General features: G+C 40.3%; 1 protein-coding gene across 9 annotated transcripts in view; it reads left to right on the plus strand.

The window, feature by feature from the left end:
- The first annotated feature begins 12,306 nt into the window (after nucleotides 1–12,306).
- Nucleotides 12,307–23,650, plus strand: part of PICALM (phosphatidylinositol binding clathrin assembly protein) — a 114,878-nt gene continuing 103,534 nt past the window's right edge. For all 9 annotated transcript variants that reach the window (XM_049780037.1, XM_049780041.1, XM_049780039.1 and 6 more), the window contains exon 1: nucleotides 12,307–12,454. In XM_049780037.1, the coding sequence (XP_049635994.1) occupies nucleotides 12,325–12,454 (130 nt within the window). In that variant the 5' untranslated portion in view covers nucleotides 12,307–12,324. The remainder of the gene's footprint in view (nucleotides 12,455–23,650) is intronic.

Genomic DNA, 23,650 nt, shown 5'->3' on the forward strand with positions numbered 1-23,650 from the left:
GTCATCGGGTGTGGCCCAAATCCCTTCCCCCAAAAAATAAAAGTAAGCAGCAAACAACAAAGCCATAATATGTAGAAATTAGTAGAATAAGGCTAGAGAGATAGCATGAAGGTAAGGCATTTGTCTTTTATGCAGAAGGTCATTGGTTTGAATCCCGGCATCCCATATGGTCCCCGAGCCTGCCAGGAGCGATTTCTGAGCGTGGAGCCAGGAGTAACCCCTGAGCGCTGCTGTATGTGACACAAAAAAACAAAAGAGAAAATTAGTTGAAATAATTAATGATAATTAATAATAATTAATAAGAAATAAGTAGAAATTAGTAGAAAGCACCAAAAACAAAGCCATAATAAGCTCAGAAATTAATTTTGTTGTCATATAAAGACCATAAAAGTGTCTAAAAATCACTCTAAATTGAATTAAAATCAAAATCTTGATGAGGTCTATTCCTTACAGAGGCTTCAGGAAAAGTCTATTTCTTGCTTTATCAGGCTTCTGGAGATAACTAGTATTTCTTGGTTTGTGGCCATATCCTTTCAACCTCTATTTTTGTCATTACATGTTCATTCCCTCTGTCTTTCTCTTTCTCTAAAGGCCTTGTGATAGTATCAGGCTCAGGTAATTAAGAATCATCTCTTCATTCTTGATCACCTTTGTAGAATCTTTTTTCTATGTAAATTAGTAAATGTACAGGTTATGAGGATTGGAAAATAGACATCTCTGAGCTGGTGAGGAGCAGAATTCAGTTTCCCATGCTCCGTACAGAGATGATGAGTAAAGCTAAATTTAAAATCATTTAAGTCTGTATTTTTGGGGTCTGGAGAGTGAGTAGACTTGAGTAGAACAGTGTTAGTATGTTTGCCTTACATTGAACCAGGTTTGATCCCTGGCACCCCATGTAGTCCCCTAAGCAGGAATAAGCTCTGAGCATGGTTGGTATGGCCCCCTCCAAAACAAACAAAAAATAGAAGTCTTTAAAGTTTTAACTTCTTAGTTACTGATAAGGGAAAGCATCATGTTAAGGGTCTCAAAAACAAAGAGTTAGGTAAAGATAACGTTCTTTGGGAGAATGTTAATAATAGCACATCTTTATGGTAGACAGACTAGCTTAGATAGGGGTTAGAATCTATAAACTATGTGAATTGACAGAATACAGAATTCTACATAGAGTTAAAGTTAAACTGGTTTGTTTGTGATCTTATACATATTATATTGTCATTAAAACAAAAAATTTTAAATATTTCACAAGAAACATGAACAACACATAAACAGCTATAATGCAACAATACAGCTGACCACCTAAACCAGTGTTTCTCAGTTGTTTTCCCATATGGTCCCAGGGGCGATTTCTGAGCGCATAGCCAGGAGTAACCCCTGAGCATCAAACGGGTGTGGCCCAAAAACCAAAAACCAAAAAAAAAAAAAAAAATTGAATACAAATTTAAGTAGGATCTGTTTAACTTTACAGTTAAGACTAATCAAGAATTAGTCTTAAGGGCCGAAGAGATAGCACAGCGGTGTTTGCCTTGCAAGCAGCCGATCCAGGACCTAAGGTGGTTGGTTCGAATCCCGGTGTCCCATATGGTCCCCCGTGCCTGCCAGGAGCTATTTCTGAGCAGATAGCCAGGAGTAACCCCTGAGTGCTGCCGGGTGTGGACCAAAAAACAAAAAACAAAACAAACAAACAAAAAAAAAAAGATTTAGTCTTAGATTTAATACTTTTCAAGGATACAGGTCTAAGGAAGACCAACTTATGCTATAAAGCAACAATAATCAAAACAGTATGATAAGATACCATAAAGGTGTATAGGACAATAAAATAGAGTGCTCTGAAACAAACTTATATGTACTTGACACAGGACCCTAGCCTATATAAAGGAAAATGTCTTCCAAAAAAGGTTTTAGGGGCTCCCTGTGTGTGACACCAGGAGGGGAAAATCCGCGAAAGTACACCGGCCCAGTGGGGCCCAACTGTGAAAAACTGTGAGTGTGACCTGTCTATGTCTGTCTACTGTCCTCTTGCGTGAAACTCTTGTGAGTGGGGCAAAAAGAGGCTCCAGAAACCTCGCTCACCCAGACGCCATTTTCAGGGAGGGACTACAGAGCATGAAAACCGGCTAAGCTTTGCAAAAGCCGGCTCCCTGTGTGTGACACCAGGCGGGGAAAATCCGCGAAAGTACACTGGCCCAGTGGGGCCCAACTGTGAAAAACTGTGAGTGTGACCTGTCTATGTCTGTCTACTGTCCTCTTGCGTGAAACTCTTGCGAGTGGGGCAAAAAGAGGCTCCAGAAACCTCGCTCACCCAGACGCCATTTTCAGGGAGGGACTACAGAGCATGAAAACCGGCTAAGCTTTGCAAAAGCCGGCTCCCTGTGTGTGACACCAGGCGGGGAAAATCCGCGAAAGTACACCGACCCAGCGGGGCCCAACTGTGAAAAACTGTGAGTGTGACCTGTCTATGTCTGTCTACTGTCCTCTTGCGTGAAACTCTTGCGAGTGGGGCAAAAAGAATCTCCAGCGGAGGGCCGTGCACTCTTTCTAAGGAAAGAACTCCATTGCAACAAGAAGGAAAAATCACACTAAGAAAGGCTCTATATCACAGAAGCAAACATTTCTCTCCGGACTGTCTTCTCTGTTGCATGCTCGGGCCTAAGATTTGACCCAGTGTGAGGCTTTATCCACGGAGGACTCCCCTCCCTTAGAGGCAAGTCAGCCCATCCAGAAAGGGAGGAGCCAGAGGAGTGTGCTGCCTGCATCATATAGACAATGAATACCACCACAACACGTAGAAAAACCCACAATACAAGTGTGACAATGGGGAAACAACGCAGGCCAGCATCAGACATAGAGAATGAAGAGGACAATTCTGAGGACCAGATAATGACCAACCAACTAATCAACCTCTCAGATAAGGACTTTAGACTAGCAATATGGAAGATGCTCAACGGACTCCAAGAAACCATGGATCGAGTTGAACAGAACACTAATAAGAACCAAGAAAATATGAAGACAGAAATCACAAAACTCCAAACTGAAATAACATGTCAACTAACAGGACTGAAAAAGTCAGTAAACGAAGTGAATGACAAAATGGATAAGCTCTGGGACAGGGAATCAGAAGCTGAGAATAGACTTGGTGCTGTGGAAGATGAGATACATAACAATTCCATACAGCAGGAGAGATTGGACAAAAAGCTTAAAGCAAATGAGCAGACAATGGAAAAATTAGTCAAAGAATGGGAACAGATGAAAATAGAAGTCTATGATAAGATCAACAGAAACAACTTAAGAATCATTGGAGTCCCAGAGACCCAGGAAGAAAATTTCCAGGAAGAATCAACGGTGAAGAACATCATTAAAGAGAAACTTCCAGAGCTAAAGAATATATGTGATCAAATCCTGCATGCCCGAAGAGTACCAACCAAAAGAGACCCCAGAAAAACCACCCCAAGACACATCCTAGTCACAATGACAAATCCCACAGATAGAGACAGAATTCTGAAAACAGCAAGATCAAAAGGGGAAATCACGTTCAAGCAAGCTTCCCTGAGATTTACAGCAGACCTGTCACCAGAAACACTCAATGCCAGAAAGCAGTGGTGGGATATTGTGACAAGACTGAATGAAATGAATGCTTCACCCAGAATACTATACCCAGCAAAACTCACTTTCTGGTTTGACGGAAGAATACATGGCTTCACAGACAAAAAACAGCTCAGAAACTTCACAGACACAAAACCAGTCCTAAGAGAAAAACTGAAAGACCTAATCTAAGACAAGACTACCCAAAAGACACACCAAATTTTGAAATAAAGATGGCGTTAAATCCCAGGACAATTCTTTCTCTCAACGTCAATGGACTAAATGCACCAGTTAAGAGACACAGAGTAGCTAAATGGATCAAAAAACTCAATCCAACCTTCTGCTGCCTACAAGAAACGCACCTGAATAGTCAGAACAAACATAGACTCAAAATAAAAGGCTGGAGAAAAATTATCCAAGCAAACAACACCCATAAAAAAGCTGGAGTGGCCATACTAATATCAGATAATGCAAACTTTATACTCAGGAAGGTTGTAAGGGACAAAGATGGACATTTTATATTAATCAAGGGGTACGTAGAGCAGGAAGAATTCACTCTCCTAAACATATATGCACCGAATGAGGGACCAGCAAAATATTTAATACAACTGTTGACAAATCTGAAAAATAATATCAACAACAACACAATAATTGTGGGGGACCTTAACAAGGCTTTGTCAACACTGGATAGGTCAACCAGACTGAAACCCAACAAGAATATACTAGACCTGAGGAGAGAAATGGAAGAAAGAGGCCTAGTGGATATATATAGGACACTCCATCCCCAGAAACCTGGATACACATTCTTCTCCAATGTACATGGGACATTCTCCAGGATAGACTACATGCTGGCACATAAAACATACCTCCATAAGATCAAGAGGATAGAAATTTTGCAGACTACCTTCGCTGACCACAAGGCTCTGAAATTATTTGTGAACTCCAAAGGGACTCAGAAGAAACACTTTAACACCTGGAAGTTAAACAGCCTCATGCTCAATAACCAGTGGGTCCGAGATGAAATCAAGGAGGAAATCAAAAGGTTCCTGGAAACAAATGACAATAAAGACACAAACTATCAGAACTTATGGGACACAGCAAAAGCAGTACTGAGAGGAAAATTTATAGCTTTGCAAGCACACATCAGGAAGGAAGAAGGAGCTTACCTGAGTAGCTTAATGACACAGCTAATAGAACTAGAAAATGCTCAACAAAAGGACCGAAGACTAGGAAGACAGAAGGAAATAACAAAGCTGAGAGCACAAATCAACGAAGTGGAAACTCAAAAAACAATCCGAAAGATCAACGAAAGCAGAAGTTGGTTCTTTGAAAAAATAAACAAGATTGATAGACCACTGGCAAACCTAACAAAGAAAGAGAGAGAGAGAAACTTGATAACTCATATCAGGAATGAAAAAGGAGAGATCACTACTGATATGACAGAGATTCAAAGGGTAATCAGAAACTACTTTGAAAAACTCTATGCCACTAAAAATGAGAACCTGGAAGAAATGGATAAATTCTTGGACTCTTATAATCTTCCACGGTTGAAGGAAGAAGATGTAGCATATCTAAACACCCCCATCACCATTGATGAAATTAAAACAGTAATCAAATGTCTGCCGAAAAACAAAAGCCCAGGTCCAGATGGATTCACTAATGAATTCTATCAAACTTTCCAAGAGGAACTACTGCCAATCTTGGCAAGACTCTTTCATGAAATTGAACAAACAGAAACACTTCCAAATAGCTTTTATGAAGCCAACATCACCTTGATACCTAAACCAGACAGAGACGCTACCAAAAAAGAAAATTACAGACCAATATCACTGATGAATGCAGATGCAAAGATCCTCAACAAAATCCTGGCAAATAGGATTCAATGCCTCGTTAAGAAGATCATCCACTACGATCAAGTAGGTTTCATCCCAGGAATGCAAGGCTGGTTTAACATCCGTAAATCTATCAACATAATACACAACATCAATAACAAGAAAAATAAAAACCACATGATCATATCAATAGATGCAGAGAAAGCATTTGATAAGGTCCAACACCCATTCTTGATCAAAACTCTCAGCAAGATGGGAATGGAGGGAACCTTTCTCAATATAGTGAAGGCCATCTACCACAAGCCAGTGGCAAATATTATCCTCAATGGAGAAAAACTGAAAGCCTTCCCTCTAAATTCTGGCACAAGACAAGGCTGTCCTCTCTCACCACTCCTATTCAACATAGCACTGGAAGTACTTGCTATAGCGATTAGGCAAGAAAAGGATATCAAGGGAATCCAGATAGGAAAGGAAGAAGTCAAGCTCTCACTGTTTGCAGATGACATGATACTCTACTTAGAAAACCCTAAAGACTCTATCAAAAAGCTTCTAGAAACAATAGACTCATATAGCAAGGTGGCAGGCTACAAAATTAACACACAAAAATCAATGGCCTTTCTATACACCAATAGTAATAAGGATGAAATGGACATTAAGAAAACAACCCCTAGGGGCCGGGCGGTGGCGCTGGAGGTAAGGTGCCTGCCTTGCCTGCGCTAGCCTAGGACGGACCGCGGTTCGATCCCCCGGCGTCCCATATGGTCCCCCAAGAAGCCAGGAGCAACTTCTGAGCGCATAGCCAGGAGTAACCCCTGAGCGTCACAGGGTGTGGCCCAAAAAACCAAAAAAAAAAAAAAAAAGAAAACAACCCCATTCACAATAGTGCCACACAAACTCAAATATCTTGGAATCAACTTGACTAAATATGTGAAGGACCTATACAAAGAAAACTATAAAACTCTGCTCCAAGAAATAAGAGAGGACACACGGAAATGGAAACGCATACCCTGCTCATGGATTGGCAGGATTAACATCATCAAAATGGCAATACTCCCCAAGGCATTATACAGATTTAATGCCATCCCTCTAAAGATACCCATGACATTCTTCAAAGAAGTGGATCAGACACTTTTGAAATTCATTTGGAACAATAAACACCCTCGAATAGCTAAAGCAATCATTGGGAAAAAGAACATGAGAGGAATTACTTTCCCCAACTTTAAACTGTACTACAAAGCAACAGTTATCAAAACAGCATGGTATTGGAATAAGGATAGGTCCTCAGATCAGTGGAATAGGCTTGAATACTCAGAAAATGTTCCCCAGACATACAACCACCTAATTTTTGATAAAGGAGCAGGAAATCCTAAATGGAGCAGGGAAAGCCTCTTCAACAAGTGGTGTTGGCACAATTGGATAGCCACTTGCAAAAAATTGAACTTAGACCCCCAGCTAACATCATGTACGAAGGTAAAATCCAAATGGATTAAAGACCTCGATATCAGCCCCAAAACCATAAGATATATAGAACAGCACATAGGCAAAACACTCCAGGACATTACAGGCATCTTCAAGGAGGAAACTGCACTCTCCAAGCAAGTGAAAGCAGAAATTAACAGATGGGAATATATTAAGCTGAGAAGCTTCTGCACCTCAAAGGAAATAGTGCCCAGGATACTAGAGCCCCCCACTGAGTGGGAGAAACTATTCACCCAATATCCATCAGATAAGGGGCTAATCTCCAAAATATACAAGGCACTGACAGAACTTTACAAGAAAAAAACATCTAACCCCATCAAAAAATGGGGAGAAGAAATGAACAGACACTTTGACAAAGAAGAAATACACATGGCCAAAAGACACATGAAAAAATGTTCCACATCACTAATCATCAGGGAGATGCAAATCAAAACAACAATGAGATACCACCTCACACCCCAGAGAATGGCACACATCACAAAGAATGAGAATAAACAGTGTTGGCGGGGATGTGGAGAGAAAGGAACTCTTATCCACTGCTGGTGGGAATGCCATCTAGTTCAACCTTTATGGAAAGCGATATGGAGATTCCTCCAAAAACTGGAAATCGGGCTCCCATACGATCCAGCTATACCACTCCTAGGAATATACCCTAGGAACACAAAAATACAATACAAAAACCCCTTCCTTACACCTATATTCATTGCAGCACTATTTACCATAGCAAGACTCTGGAAAAAACCAAAATGCCCTTCAACAGACGAATGGCTAAAGAAACTGTGGTACATATACACAATGGAATATTATGCAGCTGTCAGGAGAGATGAAGTCATGAAATTTTCCTATACATGGATGTACACAGAATCTATTATGCTGAGTGAAATAAGTCAGAGAGAGAGAGAAAAACGCAGAATGGTCTCACTCATCTATGGGTTTTAAGAAAAATGAAAGACACCCTTGTAATAATAATTTTCAGACACAAAAGAGAAAAGAGCTGGAAGTTCCAGCTCACCTCAGGAAGCTCACCACAAAGAGTGATGAGTTTAGTTAGGGAAATAACTACATTTTGAACTGTCCTAATAATGAGAATGTATGAGGAAAATGGAGAGCCTGTCTAGAGTACAGGCTGGGGTCGGGTGGGGCGAAGGGAGACTTGGGACATTGGTGATGGGAATGTTGCACTGGTGATGGGTGGTGTTCTTTACAAGACTGAAACCCAAACACAATCATGTATGTAATTAAGGTGTTTAAATAAATTAAAAAAAAAAGGTTTTAGGTAACCTATACAGCAAAATGCAAGAGGAAAAAAAAAAGAAAAGGAAAAAGAAAACATTATTATTAAACACAAAAAACAAAGCTCAATTCAAAATTAAAGGACCTGGATGCAAAACCTGAAGCCTAAAATAAACAGTAGAAAATACAGATTGCACACTCCTGAATAATTAATAGGCCCAACTCCAAAGGCAAGAGGATTAAAAGCCAAAATAAACAAATGAATTACATCAAACTAAAAGTTCTGCAGAGAAGAGAAAAATCAGCACACATAAAAGTCAAACTAGTACTGACCAGTAGAATATTTCTCCTGGTCATATATTAACATCCAAATATATAGAGAACTCATACAACTAACAAGAGCAAGAACAGCTAAAAACAAAACAAAAACAGAAAAAAAAAGATTGGGCGAGAAAGACAGGGTGCTTGTTTTGCTTGCAGTCAATCCAGTTTTGATTCCTGGGACTTCATTTGATCCACTGAACACTTCCAGAAGTGATTCCTGAGTATAGAACCAGGATTAAGACCTGAGCATGGCCAAATGTGATCAAAATACAGCAAACACACACACACACACACACACACACAACTAAAATGAGAATAGCACTCCTAGATATTCAAGGAATATAAAAGCATTAAGTCAAAAATATATATTTAAGTTCACCACAACATTGTTCACAATAACTAAGACATGGAAAGTTTAAATGCAGCCTGAAAAAAATGTCTGGATACATTGTAGTGTTTACACAAAATGAAAAACCATTCAGCTATTCAAAGGAGAAGAAATCTTGTGTTTTGTGATAATATGGACTTTTTAGGTGATTATACTAAGCAAAAATCAGTGCAAACAAGGAAGTTAAATGCAAATACTAATGGCTTTAATAATGTGAAATATAAATAACCAAATCAAACAAACCGGCAAAATATAATAGAAATGTCTCAGGGCCAGAGTGATAGTATTGTGGGTAGGACATTTACCTTACATGTTGGCAAATCTGGGTCTGGCATCCCATATGGTCCCAAGCACCACCAGGAGTGATCCCTGAGCACAAAGCCAAGAGTCCACCCTAAGCACTGTTGGGTGTGGCCCCAAATCAAACAATAACAGAAACAACAAAAATATCTTACCCTGAGAACTATCGTAATAGAGGGATGCTATAAGGTATAGAGAAGGTGTTAATTGGGGATAGCACTAGATCTTCAGAGGTGGGCTGGTAAGGCATAAACTGGAATCTGTGAAACTACTTGTGGAATTATAGTATACTGTAAACTAGTGGTAAATAAAATTTGGTTAATAAAAAAGATGGGGCTAGAGTAATAGAACAGGGGTAAGCCAATTGTTTGCATTGCACACTGCTGACCTGGGTTTGATGATGGTTGGCCTTCCATATGAGTGTCACCAGGTGTGGCCTAAAAGAAAAATTAGATGATGAATTTGAGTAATATGTTAGATCAGACTAAAAAATACAGGAGAAGAGATGAGAATTAAACACTTTTCAAAACTGACTTCTGAGTAGATATTGCAGCAATTAAGGAAAACAAGAAACAAAAGAGTAATCTGAATTAAATAAGTTGAATGGGCAAAGATAGGTTTGAGGCATCTGTTGGTTTCAGGTAAAGTTATTTCTTGAAGAGAACAGGCAAAATAAATGCAGAAAAAATGTAACTATGTAAGCTGGGGATAACTCAGTACTTATCTCTAGAATTTTCCCCTCAACTTCTAATTTCTTCCTATTTTTCAGTTCACATCTGTACATTAACCTCTATAGTCACAAAATCACTGATTGTTTACATATTTGAAAAATAAAATGTGCTTTTAGAAAAAAATAGTTCTGTTTTTTTTGGGGGGTACATCCAACTGTGATCAGGGGTTACTTCTGGCTCTGTGCTCAGAAGTTGCACCTGGCAGGCTTGGGGGACCATATGGGATGCTGGGAACTGAACCGAGGTCCATCCTGGATCAGCTGCGTGCAAGGTAAATGCCCTACTGCTGTGCTCTCTCTGGCCCCAAATATTTCTATTTCTTTTTTTTAATTAATATTTTTATTTAAATAGTTCTAGTTCTAATAGAACTATTTCTAATAGTAGCTAAGAAAAAAAAGTCCATTATTTGAATAAAGGTGGTTTGTGACAAAAATGTCTGATGAAAGTTAATAATGAAATACTTTTCTGAAAATTCTCCTTATGTGCTTCCGGATAACCTACATTTTCCATTAAGATGAAGTATTTAGCTCTTGGTAGCTAAATGCTCATGTCAATCTCGCAGGGAGGTTAGCAGTGCTTTGGCTCAAGCTTCACCTGTAACTTGTTTGATGGAACCCATAGAAAAGAAGGGATGGATAATAACTTTTTCTTAAGAGTTAACTAATTCCACTGATAGACACAAATCAGTAGACTGCAGATGTGCTGAGGAAGTCAGAACAGTTTGATAAGACTGGGGACTGACTTGACCAAACTAAAGCTCACTAATTAAAGCACCATTTTCCAAAGCTGCAGAATTTCACCAGCTAGAGGGGGTAAAATTGAAATACAGTTTTTTTGAATTAGGCTAGCATCTGGCGTACAGACGGTCTGGAATGTCCTTCGAAACTCTCTGTATAACCACAGGCCTGGCAGGCAACTTAACGTTTACAGAGTGAAAAGGTGAGATCCTGAAATTTTAAAAGGCTTTGCTAACAAACCTATCAGTATTTCACTGACTCTATGACATCAGAATTCCTCTAAATGTCTGAGCACCATGCCGACTGTCTTTCCCCCTGCAACTACGAATTCCTCGAGAGAATACCGTCCAAAAAGGGGTGAAAGACCACATCGGAGGAGGAGGAGGAGAAGGCAAGGGAGCACTGTTTAAGGTCCTCTAAATGGGGACTTCCTTCTCCTCCTGCGCAGCTTGTTTGCTTCCTTCTTTGGTCGTGAAGTTTAATCACCACCTCCATCACCTTGTAGGGTCAAGCCACTCGGGGCTGACACATCCTCTCCTCCTTCCCCTTGAATTCCAGAGAAGCTAGGTTGCTTCCTGTCCCATTGGACATCCCCAGCGGGGCCGCGGGGACGCCCAGGGCCTCTAAATTTAGACGGGGCAGCAAGCAGAGCGGCCACGCGTTGGCTTAGTTGAGCAGCCAGACAAAAACAGGTGACATTTCGGGGGCCTAAATAAATAAATAAAAGGAGGGGGATCAAATCCCAACTCTTCTGGGTCAGCAAAGAGTTGACGAGCAAAGAAGAGGCCTGAAAAAAAAGAATCCAGGAATTGAGCAGGAGAGGGTGGCTTGGGAAGAAGAGAGCCGCGACAGTTTCCTCTTGCGACCCAGACTGCCCAGTCTGTCAGGCAAGTCCGTGGAGGCTTCGGTTTCCAGAGAGGCGGCGCACCACCAGGACGTCCTTCCAGTGGGTCGCCGAGTCCGGGAAAGCGAAGAAAGGGGGCGTGGCCCCACAGCCACGCCCCTTCCAGTAGCCACGCCTCCTCTCTGTGACCCCACCCCTATCCCCGCAGCCTCGCGCTCGGCCTCGAGCGACCTGTAGGCGAGCAGCGTCACGTGACGCGCCGCGCCGCGACGAGGCGGGCCGCGCGCTGCAGTCGAGTCAGTCCGTCAGTCCTCCTGGGCCGGTTTCCACCGGCGCCCGCCGGGCGAGTTCCACCACGTAAACCCGCGGGCGCCGCCCCGCGCTCTCCCCCCTCCCTTCCCCTCCCCTCGCGGCGGCGGCGGCGGCGGCGGCGGCGGCGGCGGCGGCGCGAGGGCGGGGCCCGGCTCGTCGAAAAGGAGGAAAGGGGGCGGGGCCCGAGTCACGTGACCCGGGGCCGCCCGGAAAGCTCTGAGGAGGAGCCTGGCGCCGCCATTTTCCTGCGGCGGCTCCCCGTCTGCCTCCGAGCTGAACCCTGCCGGGCTTTCAGCTGAGCAGGGCAGAGGGGGGGTGGGCTGAGGAGCCGCGCGAGGCGAGGCGAGGCGAGGCGAGGCGAGGAGGAGCCCGCCCGACCCCGTGGGGTGGGGGGGGTCGGACCCCAGATCGGTTCCTTTTTTTCCCCTGGCCGGGTTGGGTGGCTGAGCGAGCGAGCTCGCGCGCAGGCCCTGGTCGAGCCCCGCCCCGGGCAGGCCGGCCGGCTCGGAGCCGAAGCCGGCGACGGGTGGGGGGCGGGGGTCCCAGGCCCGTCCCCGCCGCCGCGATGTCCGGCCAGAGCCTGACGGACCGCATCACCGCCGCCCAGCACAGCGTCACCGGCTCGGCCGTGTCCAAGACGGTATGCAAGGCCACGACCCACGAGATCATGGGGCCCAAGAAGAAGCACCTGGACTGTGAGTGCGGCCGCCGCCCCGCCCGCCCCCTGCCCCTGATCCTGCTCCGCCCGGGCCTCCCCCTGCTCTCGGCGTCGGCGTCGGGGTCGGTCGGTCTCCTCCCCGCCGGGCTCCCGCCGTGCGCTTTCTCCCGTCCTCGCCATCGCACCTGCCTGCCTGCCAGCCTGCCTGCCTTCACGGCTTCCTTCGCCCCTCCCCGGACGGGGGGCGGGCGAGGGACCCCGCTTCTCTTCTCTCTTCTCTTCTCTTCGGCCCCGGGACGCCTCTGCCTCTGCACCCCACCGGTGACAGACACCCAGCGCGCTCCACCCGGCTTCTCGCTTCCCGAGGGCCTCCCTCCAGGCTCTCGACGCCCCCATTGTTTTCCCCGACACGCTTTCTTGGGTCTTTTTTCCGCGCACGCCCGGCTGCCTGAGGCCTTAGGGAGCCGGCCTCAGTTTCCCTTTCTTCCCGATCGCCCCGACATTACCCTACCCTGCCCACCCTGGAGGTGGTGGTCCCTTGCGTTCTCTCCCGGCCCTCGCCTTTAGGGTCCCTCGTTCGCGGTCCCTTTCCTTTTTCTTTCTTTTTGCTTCAACTTTCTTCCTTTCCTCCTCTGCAATCACCTTTAGCACCTGGGTTTGATCCCTTATGGTTTTTATTTTTTCTTATCCCTTTGGGCTATGTAACCTTTGTGGGTCAGCTGGGACTTTTTATTTTTAGTCGGATCATTGGCGAATTGTGAATGTCAGCCTTCCCTCGAATTGGAGTTAAGGAAAACAGGGTTTGTTCGCTGCGAAGAGGCAGGTTTTGAAGTTGTGAAGCGTGACAGTTTGAGTTTAGAAGCTTGCATTCGAAGCGTAGACTGTTGGCACTCATTGAGCTTCAAGTTGGATCCCTGACTTTTACAAATCGTTCCTCTCAAAGCCAATGGGAAAACGAATTTGTGGCCTGCGTTTTAATTTATGCTTAATTTGGGGGACGGCCTTTCCCAAGCGCCGTCACTTGACTCCTTCCAAACATACACGATTGCTGCCACCAACTCCTCCCAGCACCTAAACAAACCTATAGGCCACCTGTAATACATGTTTCTTTCCAGTCTAGTACTTCAGGGTACAGTACCCAATGGATCACTTCATTGTTTTGACTCACTGAAACTTTAGCCTGAAACTTTTCAGGGACGAAATGGGGAAATAGACACAATAGTTTCCTCCAGTGGCTCAACTCCTGGCACATCAGTCTGTACACTTGTTCTAACTGAAAGTTATTTCACTTTGTATTTGAAGCAAGAGTTAGCTTGTCCTGAAAGGGAATTCACTGACAGGAGACCTGACTTGATTTCTTTTTTGAACATTGGCCGTCATGTTTGCATTTATGGGGAAAAGGGGGGACATATCAGAATTCTTCCAGATCATGAAGTACTGCTCGGACAACTTATTGCTGCCATTATTTATTGTCACTTGTTTCTCCACAGTTGGAATGTTAAAAATATATTGGTTAGTTCTTATTCAGATGTGTTCAGGTAGGCTCCGTTGGTTTTATTTTCTTTGAATTTTTAAACTTATGGCTTGTCTGATTAGAAAATACTTAATATATACAGATGGTGGGGCCGGCGAGGTGGCGCTAGAGGTAAGGTGTGTCTGCCTTGCAAGCAAGGAAAGATCCCGACAGCGGTTTGATCCCCTGCCGCCCCATATAGTCCCCCCCAAGCCAGGGGCAATTTCTGAGCGCTTAGCCAGGAGTAACCCCTGAGCATCAAACGGGTGTGCCCCCCCCCCAAATATATATATACAGATGGTGACACTTAAAAAGGGAAACTTAAAAGTAATACACCAGCAAGCCATAGGTTATATAGTTGGTTCTCGGTCTGATACTGGCATTTCTGTAGTTACTTCATTCAAATGACTTCCTTACTTATGGTTTCTTTTCGGTCATGGATGACGTTAAACTACTGCGACTGTATTTTCTCTTTCCTCACTCAAAATGATAAATTATAACAATAATAGAGGCAGCTTTTAAAATTCTTAATGAAGGTCTTCGTTTCAAATGTAGTGTTTTTTTAAACATTACCAAGGGGGGGGAGATACACGGTCAGATAAGATTTATGAGAGTGCTACTTGCTTGTAGTTTTGTCTATTTTACACTTTTTTTCTTGTAAAACTCAGAAGTTATCTGGCATGAGATTTGGAGGATAATTTCACATTTGTAGTTCCGTTTCTCTATCTACTTCTGTGTTTAAAGCCTCCATATCTTTAGAATTTGTATATTCCTGAAGACAATGCTTGGTTTACATTTTTTTAAATAATTTTGAGGTTTTCTGATATATACTTTACCCTTTACATTGTTAAAAATTTACTTATACCAGTTCTCACTAATACGAAATTCAAGTTTGATTATTGATACGTTTTTTTCTCCTAAACATCTTTCTCCCACAGCTCAAAGGTTAGAGTACAAGTTTTGCATGCTTGTTTGAAGCCTGGATTTGATCTCTGGCATCAAGTGGGCCAGAAGTAGCCCCTAAACATTTCTACCTTGAAGGCCTTAGTCTATGTGTCCCCCCCCCCCCCAATAAATACTTACTGCTAGATATTAAAACTAAAATGGTTATTAAATTTAAAATAAATCTTTGTTATAAGTGTAGTAATTTTAAGATAATAAAACTCATTTTGACATTCACTAAAAGTATATTTTTAAAGTCAAAGTTAGGACAGTGGCAAAGACCACAAAACTTTTCACTATGGTTTGTTATCTCTTTAGCAGATAGGAGCTGGTTTTGTCATATCTGCTACTACATTCAATTTTACAATAACTCAAATCACATAGCTTCTTGGAAATTTAATTCCAAACTTGTGAAATAGTAAAAATAGGACAAGCAAGTAAAGACATTGTATAAATACAGTTTGGACCCACAAACTTTCAATGAAAGGTCTTGGGGACTGAAGTTGCACAGGTTAAAGTGGGGGAGGGAAAGTTGTGAGGCATATTCATACTTCGATGATGGTTGTGGTGTGAGTTGAAAGAAGTTTGAAACTATTGCTGAAACATGAACAGGCATGCATTATAAACTGTTATCTCAAAAAAATGCCATGAATAAGTGTATGGTTTATTCACTCCATGAATAGAAAAGCATTATTTTAAAAGATAAAAAGAAGTCCTGATTCTAGACTTCTGGGTTCAGTTCCCTGTCATCTCTTCCTAACTATTAACACTGGGCATTGCTCAACTTCCAGGTACTTTAATTTCCTCTACAGTATCAAGAGGATAATAAAATTGCTTTCACAGGATTGTTAAAAAGAGCAGGGGCCCAACAGAACTGTATTTAAGGCATTGGCCTTGCATATAGTTCACCCCAGTTCCATGCCAGCACTATATGCTAGGTGTGACACACATACACACTCATTAATGTAAAGTGTGCAGTAACTGTCCAACACGAAATATGTACAGACATCTATTTGTTACATATACAATTGAAGGAGAAATAAGCACAACGGATGTATAGCTGGAAAAACCTTACCATCCTAATAACTTGGCAAATGTGATTTTTTAAAAATAATTTTTAGGCAAATGTGATTTTTATACTCTTTCAAGTGAAAATGGAATTTTAGCCTAAGGTCGTCAAAATACCCCTTTAATAGTTTATCAATAGTAAAATCTAACTGCCTATAAATAATTTTACATTTAAAGGACCAATGGACACACAAAATTCTAAAAGGTTAAATACAAATTTCAGTTCTCTAGAGAAATGTATAAAGCAATGTAACTGGGAACACACTGAGACAGAACACAAAGTAACGGAAATGCCACTTCAGCCTCCAAAAGAACAGGAAGAGCAAATATTAAGCCTTTACTTTGAAAATCTAACCCTTCTCTTCTTGATAGGGCTTCCAACCCTCTTGCCAGGCTGGCTTTAAAGTTTATTTGTCTTGGGGCCGGAGAGATAGCATGGAGGTAAGGCATTTGCCTTTCATGCAGAAGGTCATCGGTTCAAATCCCGGCGTCCCATATGGTCCCCCGTGCCTGCCAGGAGCAATTTCTGAGCATGGAGCCAGGAATAACCCCTGAGCACTGCCGGGTGTGACCCAAAAACCACACACAAAAAAAAAAAAAAAAAAAAAAAAGTTTATTTGTCTTGCTTCTTTGTTTTTAAGAGAGAAACCATGGAACTGAAGCATGTTGGAACTAACATAATGTAACAGGGATGTATTATGGTTAACTTATACATTATATATCCTATATTGCCAGCAAAATAAACACTTGTGAGATTTAAATTACTTAAAATGTACTATTTCAGCAATTAATGTATATTTCAAACATCTAAATATTTTATCCAAGGCTTCACAAGAGGGAAAAGAAACAAGTCACTTTATATGAAGTTTCATTTCTTATCAGTCACTCCAAATTAAAGACACCAATAAAAATTATATGTACTATAGTAGACAAAAAATGCTGAGAATTAAAGTAGGTGCTTAGTTTTTAATATTTTTTAAAATGTCTACCAATTAAGTCTAATTAAAAAGATATTTTAGAATTTACAGATTACCTATTAGAAAGCTACCAAAATGGTTAGTTATGTCAGAGGTTTTCTTCTAAAATGACACACTCTAGAGGCCTGAGCAATAGCACAGCGGTAAGGCTTTTGCCTTGCATGTAGCCAACATAGGACGAACCCTAATTTGAATCCCGGCATCCCATATGTTCCCTGAGCCTGCCAGGGGTGATTTCTGAGTGCAAGAGGCTGGAGTAACCCCTGAGTACTGCCGGTTGTGACCCCTCTAAAAAATAAATACATAAAATAAAATTACACACTCTAAAAATATAGAGATCTACTTTGGAGAGTTTCAGAAAATGCTCATTAATGGAGTTCCACTATATACCTTTGGCTATTTGGCATATGTAGTCAAACATAGTCATACGAGTTTAATTCTATCATTTTTTACTTTTCTAAATAGGTCAAATTAAGAGAAAATATAAATTATGTGATTAACGCATATAAATAACCTTAAGTCTAAGTATTAAGTGCAAAATAACAAGATTCATTTGGAAAATCTAGGTTATTTTATTTCTAAACAAGAAAAATTTGAGTGGAAATCTTTCATCCTACACACTGTAAGTGTCCAAAGCTAGTAAATTAAGTCTGGGGATAGTGTGAGGAGTATTTGATCAGAAAACAAGATCAACATTTATGAAATTAAATATCACTATATTTTAAGCATTTATACACTTTTAAAATGGGATTAGAAATTACTTTCTATATATATGGTTTGCCTCTCTGCCTACCTGTGAAAGATTAAATTAGAAGAAAATGGCTAATAGATGCCTAGCAAACTGAAGTGCTTCAAATTTAAGGGCCATTCTTCTACCTTGAAAAACAGCTATTAGAGGCTTGCCATTAAATGCAAACTGTGTTTTTTTTTTTTAAATAAATGTTCTAAATTTGACAACTTTTCACACTAGGACACTGCTTTCTACTGACACCTAAAACAAAGCAGAAGATCTTTATTAAACAAGTATGAATTAAGCCATAATTTATTAATGATAAATCTCTGCTTGTTACAGAAAGGTTTTGTTTGACAAAGTACACAGATACCACCTCCACACTTTTTTTTTTTTTTTTTTTTTTTTTGGTTTTTGGGCCACACCCGGCAGTGCTCAGGGGTTTCTCCTGGCTGTCTGCTCAGAAATAGCTCCTGGCAGGCACGGGAATTCGAACCAACCACCTTTGGTTCTGGATCAGCTGCTTGCAAGGCAAATGCTGCTGTGCTATCTCTCCGGGCCCCACCTCCACACTCTTAAGAGCCAATAGGAAATCCAAGAATCTGAAGCATTTTTTTGTTAAATACCAATTATTTCGAGGATGAAATTCTTTTCATTAGGCTCAACTAGTAAAATACTAGGTTTTCAGATATGAAAGGGTATATAACAAAGAAGCATTCAATATTAAGAAAACTTACTAAAAGAGGTAAAATTATTTCTAGATTAAAATTTAAAAGATCTCATCAGGTCAAAACCCAGAACCTGTCTTATGAAAACGTTTCAGTTTTCTAGAAGCAAAACTGTACTCCAACCTTTGAGCTATTTCCCTAGCCCCAGGGGGACTATAAAGGTTCTGAGACCAAAAATGACAAAGGAAGAATTATTAAGGGGAAGAAAATACTACTCTGGAGGAGATTTATTTTTAAAAGATATTTTAAACTCAGCAATTTTGTATTTGATTTAATGGGCAACAGTGACCCACTATTGAAGGATTTTGAGTAAAGAATGTGATAAAATTCTTGGTTATGATATAATTAGATTGGAAAGTTTGAGCTTTGTGACTTGGAAAGGAGATTGGTGGGATAAAAAGTTTAATGATAATTTTTTCTTGTCTTTGTTATTTATTTATTTATTTATTTATTTATTTATTTTTTTGCCTTTTTATTTTTGGTTTTTGGGTCACACCCGGCAGCGCTCAGGGGCTACTCTTGGCTCTAAGCTCAGACATTGTCCCCGGCAGGCTCAGGATGCTGGGATTTGAACCACCGTTCTTCTGTCTGCAAGGCAAATGCTCTACTGCTGTACTATCTCTCCAGCCCCTGTCTTTGTTATTAATTATCATTTAATTTTCTTTTTTAAGATTAAAATATTCATATTTAAGCTATTCCTTTTCATCTAAGGAAGTTAGGTTCTAGCTACGCCTTTTAAATACATTCTTGGACCTCAAGCTCTTATCTTTTTGCACACTGTCATTCCTGGACATTGCATATGTTTCTGTCAAAATAGATTACCGACCCCTTTAAACCTCTTGTTAATATTTAAATTAAATTTTTAATAAAGACATTACTGAAAACTCTGATTTTGTCTTTTGAATAATTTAAGTTCATGTAATCTCTTTAAATTGTAGTTAGTATCATACTCTTGTATATTTCGGGTTCATATGTTTTTTTCCTGTAGAATAGGATCAGTGACCTTGTAGGTATTTAGTAGTGAATGATTACACAGAATCACCGTTTGCACATCAGGCTAGAGTTGAACAACTTACACTGGCTTAGTTGTATTCTACTAAACATTTAATGCTATTTATATGATAATTTAGTGATAGTAAGTGATAATTACCTGGTTGCAAACATATATGTATATATATATTTATTATATATGAGTCAATCGGTAGTATTGATGAAAACATGTTAATGAGTTTCTGTTTTATGGAGCCCATGAGACATTAAGAGGTTTAGTTTTACTTGTAAACTTAAGTAGTTTCTAAAATCATTAACAGCAAAAGAAAGGACTTTTGATAGTTATAAATAATTTTGGTAACTTAAAATGTTTACTTTTACATCATATTTATGAAACAATATTAACTATTTTATATTTATATAACAATATGAACTATTTAATAGTTAACAATGTTAACTATTTTAAATCATTGTACCCAAATAAAAATAAAACAAAGACGTAACATTTAAAAAATTTTAAAAAGTCTCAACTATTTAGGACTTCCCTTTCAAGATATCTTATATTCTGCTGTAGTGCTATGTGTCTTAGACAGTACAAAGGTAATGGGACTGTGTTTGGTTTATGTGGGCTGCATTGGGTTCAAAATGTTCTCATACTTGCAACACAGACACTTGACCACTGAGTTATGCTTTGGCCCATGTGGCACGCTCATTTTGGGAGGATAAAATGCATTTAGGAGATGTTTTGAGGTTTGAGGCAAGGGTTAGAATGGTAGTAGTGATAATTTGATAATAGGGCAATTAAATTTTGATCATAAATTGATTTCAAGGAGCTATTAGGAATTGCTGAAAAGTTTCTGGGAACACTTAGAATTTTAGCAGAATCTGCTAAAATTTAGCAGAAGATTTAGAGAATCTGAACTGGTGCTGGCTTTTATAGTGTTGAATTTAAACACTCGACAGCCTTTCAGATCTGGGGGCCCAAATTCAAGGGACATATTTTTCCAGCAGTAGTGATAGATCTTTCAAGTAGTGACATACATACCTTTCAAGCAGCTTTTCAGACTTCCATCACCAAAGAGTTAGTATATGACTTCATAGAGTATAATCAAGTGCTCTGTTTTAGTGTCATTGATTAAAGGTTACATGTGGCTGTAATCTCTAAGAACAGGAGGGTGTGTATATGATTGCAGTTTTATATGTTGATAATTGAGTTATCTTTTTGTTTTGTTGTTTTTGGGCCATACCCAGTGGTGCTCAGGGGTTACTCCTGACTCTGCGCTCAGAAATTACTCCTGACCACTTATGGCTCTGTGGACCATACCTTTGGGATACCACATATTGAACCCATGGTGTATACATGAAAGGCAAATGCCCTACTCACTCTGACCTCAGAGATAGTTATCTTATAATACTTAAAAATAGAAACGTGAGGGACTGAAGTGGATAGGGCAGTTGTTTTGCATGTATTTAATCTGAATTTGATCCTCGTCATCCTGTATCATACTCCAAGACTAGTAGAAGTAAGCCCCTGAACATCTCCAGGTGTGTGACACTTAATACAGAAAAAGAACAAGGAATAGAAATGTGACATGTTTTATTTAAATGCATCTAATATGTGAACATCTTACTGTTCTTACCTTGTTTACTAAGAACAAATATGAAGATGGCCATTTACTCTGGAGAAGATTGGCATACCTTTTGATGTATTTGGAACAGTTTGCAGAATTTGATTGATTCATGCATGTTATTGAGTAATTTGAAATAACTATCAGCTAACTGGTCCAAAACTATTGTGAAAGGGGGGATTGCAATGTTTTCTTAGCAATTTTTAAATTGGGATGTAGTTCAAAAAGTGGTAAAACTCACCGTTATAAAGTGTGCAGTTTGGTGTCTTTAAGTATAGTCATGATACTGTGTAAAGTTAGTACCACTATCTAATTTCAGAGTATTTTCCATCCCCCCAGAAGAAACAATAACTATTTGCTGTCATTCCTCTTTTCCCCACCATTTCTTGGTGCTTCCTCTGGTTTTTCTGCAAATTTCATATTAAAGGAGCCATATAATACCTGGTTTCTTTTATACCTGGTTTCTTTCACTTACATAATGATGTTTTATTTAATTGTATAATTTAAAGATTCACCCATGTTTAACAGTATTTCTTTTTTTTATAATGTAGATTTCATTGTATGGATATACCCATATACATTTTTTGGGTTCATTTATTGCATTCAGGACATTTAGATTGTATACCTATTTTTTCTTTTTTGGTTTTTGGGTCACACCCAACGGCACTCTGGTTACTCGTTTAGGGACCATATTTTATGCTGGGGAGCAAATCCAGGTTGGTAAATTAAATGCCTTACCTGCTGTCCTATATCACTCAGGCCCCTAGAGTGAATACCTTTTTTGACTGGCATTGCTATGATCTTTAGTGAAGTTTTTGTGTGAACTTAAGGTTTCAGTTCTCTTGGACATTCCAAGGAGTAGGATTGCTGAAATTTATGGTAATTACACATTTAACTCCAGAAAGAAGAGTAGACTTTGTCATAGGAACTGCTCCATTTTATTATATTCCTAACAGTAATGTTTACATTTAACAGTTTCTCCACAGAATTGCCAGTACTTGTAATTTTCATATTAAGTTTTTGTTTTTGTTTTTGCTCCCACCTGGTGGTGGTGGTGTTGAGAGACTACTCCCAGTTTTATGCTGGGGGTTGTTAATCAGTGCTTGGGGATCATATTGTGCCTGAGATCCAGACTGAACCTCTCAGATACAAAGCATGCACTTAGTCTGTTGAGCTAGCTTTCTTGCTTTGTGTTAGGTTTTTTGTTTTTAATGGTAGCATCTAAATAGATATGAAGTTTGATGTCTTACGATTTTGATATTTATTTACCTAATATAAATTTTTATCTGTTAAGTGGCTTTTTTATCCTTAAAATGTATACTTTATTTGTGTTATGTGATTATTACCCCCATGTGACTGTTGTCTTATCTAGAAAAAATTGTGTATTTTAAACTTGGTTCTTATTTATTTGAGAAGATAGAAAGATGTTCTCTATACTGTGTACTAGATCCTTATGTGATCTCCCTCCCCCATCTTGTTCCTTTTTGAAGTACATGTACTTTTATGTTTTTCTTGAAATTAAAAATTTTTTTTTCAGTAGTGCTTTTGGTATAAGAAAAAGCCATTGGAGCCAGAGTGGTGGCACAGGCGGTAAAGCGTCTGCCTTGTTGGTGCTAGCCTAGGATGGAACATGGTTTGATTCCCTGGTGTTCCATATGATCCCCAAGCCAGAAGCAATTTCTGAGTGCATAGCCAGGAGTAACCCCTGAGTGTCACCGTGTGCCCCGCCCCCCCCAAAAAAAAAACAAAAACAAAAAGACAAAGAAGAGGCCATTGACTAATTCAAGTGAGATAGCACAGCAGTAGGGTGTTTGCATTATGTGTGGCAAACCTGAAGCGGACCCATGCTTGATTCCTGGCATCCCATATGGTCCCCTGAGCCTCCAAGGAGTGATTTCTGAGCGCAGAGCCAGGAGTAACTCTTGAGCGCTTCTGGGTGTGGCCCAAATATAAAAAACAAAAAACAGAATACTTGATTCCCTTTCTTTTGAGATTTGAAGTTGTTGTGAAATTCAATTCTACTGAGTAATGAAGTAAGTGAAAGAGACAAAATTCTTGATGGCAATACTGGACATAGTTTATTGATAAATAGAATCTTTGAAGCAAACATTCATTTAGCTAGCTGGACCATGTAACCTAAGTCAACTTAACTTTTTTGTTGTTCTCTGTATAATAGTAGTATTTCTATTTTGAATGTTTTGGATTTTGTGTGGGCCTTACACCTGTGAAGGCTGTACTACCTCAGAGCTGTATCTTTAGCCTCAAAATAGTCTTTTTGTTTCTTTATTATGGTCACATTTGACAGTGCACAGAGCTTGGCCTTGGCTCAGCTCAGGCAACACTTCTGCTGGTGCTCAGAAGACCATCTGTTGTGGTAGGGATGGATCACAGCCCAGCTGCATACAAAGCAAGTGCTGTTCCTGTTGTATTATTTCTTTAAAATAGTCTTTTAAATACTAAAGATAGTTGTATATCTGAATATTATCAATGAGTATCAGTTTTAAATGAACATAGTTTCCTAAGTGTTAGCAAAGGAATTATTTTGTTTTGTTTTTGTTTTTGGGCCACATCCCGTGATGCCCAGGGGTTACTACTGGCTATGCGCTCAGAAATCACTCCTGGCTTGGGGGACCATATGGGACACAGGGGGATCGAAC

Source organism: Suncus etruscus, chromosome 9 (genome assembly GCF_024139225.1).
Source record: "Suncus etruscus isolate mSunEtr1 chromosome 9, mSunEtr1.pri.cur, whole genome shotgun sequence".
NCBI lineage: Eukaryota > Metazoa > Chordata > Mammalia > Eulipotyphla > Soricidae > Suncus > Suncus etruscus.